This window comes from Mesitornis unicolor, unplaced genomic scaffold (assembly GCF_000695765.1).
Source record: "Mesitornis unicolor isolate BGI_N332 unplaced genomic scaffold, ASM69576v1 scaffold7896, whole genome shotgun sequence".
Classification (NCBI taxonomy): domain Eukaryota; kingdom Metazoa; phylum Chordata; class Aves; order Mesitornithiformes; family Mesitornithidae; genus Mesitornis; species Mesitornis unicolor.
Window position 1 is genome coordinate 18,369 of NW_010190190.1, and position 4,638 is coordinate 23,006.

General features: G+C 37.5%; 1 protein-coding gene across 1 annotated transcript in view; it reads right to left on the reverse strand.

Moving 5' to 3' along the window:
• LOC104542109 (F-box/LRR-repeat protein 21-like) overlaps window positions 1-3,517 on the reverse strand; it is a 9,365-nt gene extending 5,848 nt beyond the window's left edge. Inside the window, exon 1 of the mRNA XM_010186321.1 lies at window positions 3,456-3,517. Within this exon, the coding sequence (XP_010184623.1) occupies window positions 3,456-3,517 (62 nt within the window). The remainder of the gene's footprint in view (window positions 1-3,455) is intronic.
• Window positions 3,518-4,638: the final 1,121 nt, after the last annotated feature.

The following is a 4,638-nucleotide window of genomic DNA, read 5'->3' on the forward strand; positions in this document are numbered from 1 at the left end:
GACCCCAGAACACAGCAAACTGCGTGAACCTACTTCGCTGAGAAACGTTTGCCACATGAGCCAGAGTTCAGAACAGAGCAGTGTAAGGAAAAGCTCTACTTTCGTGCTGAAGTAGTGCAACCTATACAAGCTCATTCTAGATTGAATTCTGTTTTTCAGGCAATTCTCAACAGCTGTCTTAAATGTTTCAAGTGACACTTCATTTTACAGTGGGATGAGGCCCCTTCTCAAACACCCTACTAATCAGAAGTTCAGTCAGACCTTCTCTCTTCTGAGCCAGTCTGAAGCTAAAATTTTCAAAGCAACCATGCATTCTTCAAGAACATACAGAACACATTGCCTGTTTTTACTGAACAATCTTCCTTGGCAACCCACACAGTATGATTTTTGTGGACTGAATTTTATTCACAGTATCTTCGTTATTGGGAGGTGAGGGGCAGGGGAACCACTAAAATCCAGAACAGTTGCAAAAATACAGGCTATCCTATCAAAAACTTATCTGGCATTTTCCCCAACTTATAAAACCTGATCTGTATGGCTGAAGAGGTATCCGACACACGTATAACTCCATTTTTATTAAAAGCAAGCATCTGTATTCTTTGAGAAGTGGGAAAGAACAACCTAGCCAATTAATCAAGAGCTATTCACCACTGTTAAGACCAGCTTCACCACTGTTTATTCTCCTGACACACTGTCTCAATCACTAGGGAATTTATTCTAGCAGTCTTCAAAAACCTTCACTCAGTCTCTTTAAAGTTTCATTATGAAACTGATAGGTGATATAAGTGAAAATATAACATAGTAACAGTCTTTAAATTATATTTAGTAAGTTTTTCTTCCCTGAAGGAAAAATGTGCCTTGCATTAGCAAGCACAGGCAGCAAGTCAAAAAGAATGAAGAATGATACGTACCAAAACAAAGCAGTATTTCTCAACAGTACAATAGTGTTAATGTAAAGATGCAAGCTCAGCATGAATAAACGATTTGTTACTAAGCCACTTTATCAAATTATCATCTACATGACAACATTTTATGACTTCCGAGTGCTTTAAGTCACAGAGTGAATGGGCATTTCAAAGCATTATGTGTGGATGTAGCAATTAACCATTACATCACCCTCTCTTCCAGTTGCTCATGCCCTTGCTATGTTTAGCTACAGTCAAATACCTGCTTTCTGCCCACCCCCCCTTGTTTGGAGGTAGTACAAACATAGCTGTTTCATAAACCTAAAGTCCAGACCACAAAAATGAAATTAAACAAATGCTGTTGTCTGTGAAGCTTCTTTATGATTTTGCTATTCTCACGCAAATCAGAAACATCTCAGCAAAATCTAAGCTTCTGAAAGAAAAAAAAAAAAGGAAGTTTTCACTTTCTTACTTGAGCTTCATGGGTGCTGTTTTGGTTCCCTCAAAGAAGGTTTGTTATCTGAAAACTACCAAAAAGGGCATTCCCCTAAACCACAGGCCTGGCTATCGATCAGATGCACCATATCCAGTCCACACATAGGAAGAGATGTGACAAGGTACACACGGCGTACGTAGTACCTGTGCTCTTGCTGATGGAACGTGGCCCTAACTTGTTCTCTCTTTAAAACTGATAACTCTGGAATATTTAGTTTTAGTACTCCATATTGCAGTACTCCAAATCTAGCAAAATTACATTGTATTACTCATTGTGGGATGCAAAGCCAGAAAAAGGTTCTATATCACATTAAGCCCTAATATTTACTCTGAAAATGTGAATGCTTATTTCATTTGCAATACTTAAACAGTATATATGATAAAACACAACTGAATTTAACTTAGTGGTATTTCCATGTGAAACAATCCAGGTAGTATTCAAGGAGAGGTTTACATGCACACATACCTCCAAAGAATGTGGAAGTTCCTGTCAAGTTACCAGCACCTTTCTGGTATCTGAACATCCATCCCACTGCTGAGTCATCCTGTATGTGTGCATGGATTCCTTAACCAGAAGGCAGGGATGGGTCCCAGAAGATGAACTGACCTGTGAATCCAGCGACCAAAGAAAAACTGTTCTGCAACATCTGGGAGACCCACAGGAGGGACTAAACTCAGTTTCGGAACAAAGACTGAGATTATAGTACACTCTGCACTGCAAGTCAGACAAGAAAGCAGAGCAACGGAATGTGACAAGCAACTTACTTCTACCAAATGTTGTTATCTGAAAACTATCATTTAGCTAATGGGAAGGTGTACATTTTGGCACAAATCTAGTTTTTGTACAACACAGATTGGCCCCTGGATTCTTGAATATTACTTAGAGAAATTAAGAACCTGGATAAGAAGTATGGGTTTTTTTTCAGTTCACTGTATACCAAAACCACATGAATCAAAGTAGTTATACTTAAATATATGACTTTTAGTATTTTAAAATTTAAGGAATCTTGGGTTTAAGTGTTACTCACTTTTACTCCAAAAGTATGCTTATTGCATCACAATAATCTTGACAGTAAACAAACTATTTTGGCTAATTAAACTCTATCTGGAAAAAAAGATAGCGATGCTACACAAACATGCTCCCACACGCTAATATGAAAAAAACCTACCCTGTATCTTAGTATGAAAGAATATCTTGGTCTGCTCTAAGAAAGTATAACCAAAACCTCCAAACTCAGTTAACCATTTTATATTACTTGAAGATGGTTTAATGGAAAGCTACAAAAACAGCACCACACATCTTACTAAATTACGACACTTTTGAAATGAAAAAGTGGTTTTAAAAACTGAACTACATTACAACTTTAGGATGTTTCCAAAGTATTGTATTCAACTAGTAATAACATGTTTAGAAACCTTGTGATGCTGAACTTTTAATTTTTATTATTAAAGACAGGAGACATGAACCTTTAGATTTTCCCAGGTCCTATCAACATATTTTGAAAAACTACACAGTTAATATCAGCTTTATAGTTATTAAGTTTAACACAGGTATAGTACATGTGTTATTTAGGAATACAAGAGATGCTGTCCATATCTTCTTAAGCAAAATCAAAATCAAGTACCAAAATCTGTGCAAGTAATGTTGCCACTCAGCTTGTACATCAGAAAATTTAAGAGCTGCATAGTCACACTTGTCTATAATTAGAAAGTTGATATACATCAGTAACTCTGTTCGTAGATGGCATCTGAAGATGTTTGTAATTTACAGTGGCCTTGTACTGCACATACAATCTATAAGCATCACATGTTCTTCTGTGAAGCGAGCACTGTCCATTTGCTAACCCTACATGGCACATAAAATTCAACTGCAAAAGCGCTGCCAGTTTCTAACTCACAAATGGTAGATTTATAATGACACAAATAAACAGAAGACATAAATAACATTAAAATTGAAAGCACTAAGCACTGAGATACAATTTAAAGATTCAACACAGATGTGTATCGAGTGTAAGCTTATAAACAACACAAAGTATTTTGAAGTGGCTTTCTTACCTAAAGAATGCTTCCAAGTTACAATAGGCAATAAATGTATGAACTGAGGCAGCTGCAGCCATGGGGCACTCACAAGCATCTGTCTGCTTTCCCCTCCTGTCCAGATAGGAAGCCACAAAAACCTTTATTAGTTAAAAAACCACACACAAAAAAACTTGTATTACATCCCATGCAAAATTACAGGAAAATACGTTGACACCAAAGGATACATTTTCTTGCTTTAGTGAAGGAGCCCAAGGGCATCATCTTAGCTTATCCAACACTGCAAATACTGTACCATCAATAGAAATGTAAGGTCAGATTAAGTATAAAACTGATGGGAAACAAGTTGTTGCAACTGCATTTACACTGTAATGTAAACAGTGAGTTATTCAATATTTGCATTATCATCACCATCAGTAGCAAGTTTGGTAAATAACACTGCCTGTAACTAACAATGTAATCTAAGAGTAATGGAAACCACAGGGGAAAAAAAACCTAAAACGTTTTTTCCTGCCCTTTTCCCTTCATTCACAGCAAGGCTGTCTATTAGCCCAGGCAACTATGTGCCAGATGATGAAAACAGACACATGGCACAGCTTCCCACCACAAACGTGCAGCAGTCTTAAGTCACCGCCCGGTACAGCCCTGGGTGCGCAGTCACACGGCAAGGAGCAAGCCAGGAGCTGCAGTCCATCAACAAGACAACACCCAACCGGCAGTCTCCTCCCTGTTGATGAGCTCCCAGAAAGCAGATGACAGCCTGTGCAACCTGGCAGATGCATCACAAACTACCACATCGGAGTAGCTTAGATGAAAAGTCCCCACATTATTTTCTTCTAATACTATGTTACAGAGAAGTTTGTGATACACTTTCTTCCATCATAAATAAATCAAAGATTTACCCTCAAGAATATCACTAAGTCTGCTTTTATAAAAACACACTAAATAATTGCAGTCTTCTCATGATAAACTCTACATGCCTATCATGCTGGGGAAAAAATAAGTATACCCTTCCATCTGTTCAAAACTCAGGACTGCAGCATTCTTCCCAAAACTAACATTTATTCTGCCTGCAGCCACACTGAGAAACCGTAAAGACAAAATCTGAAAATTAAGAAAAGGATAGTGATATTCTTTTATAGTAAGAAATGCAACAAATATAGTTCTAATAACGTAGTCAATAAAGATGAGCTACAACGTT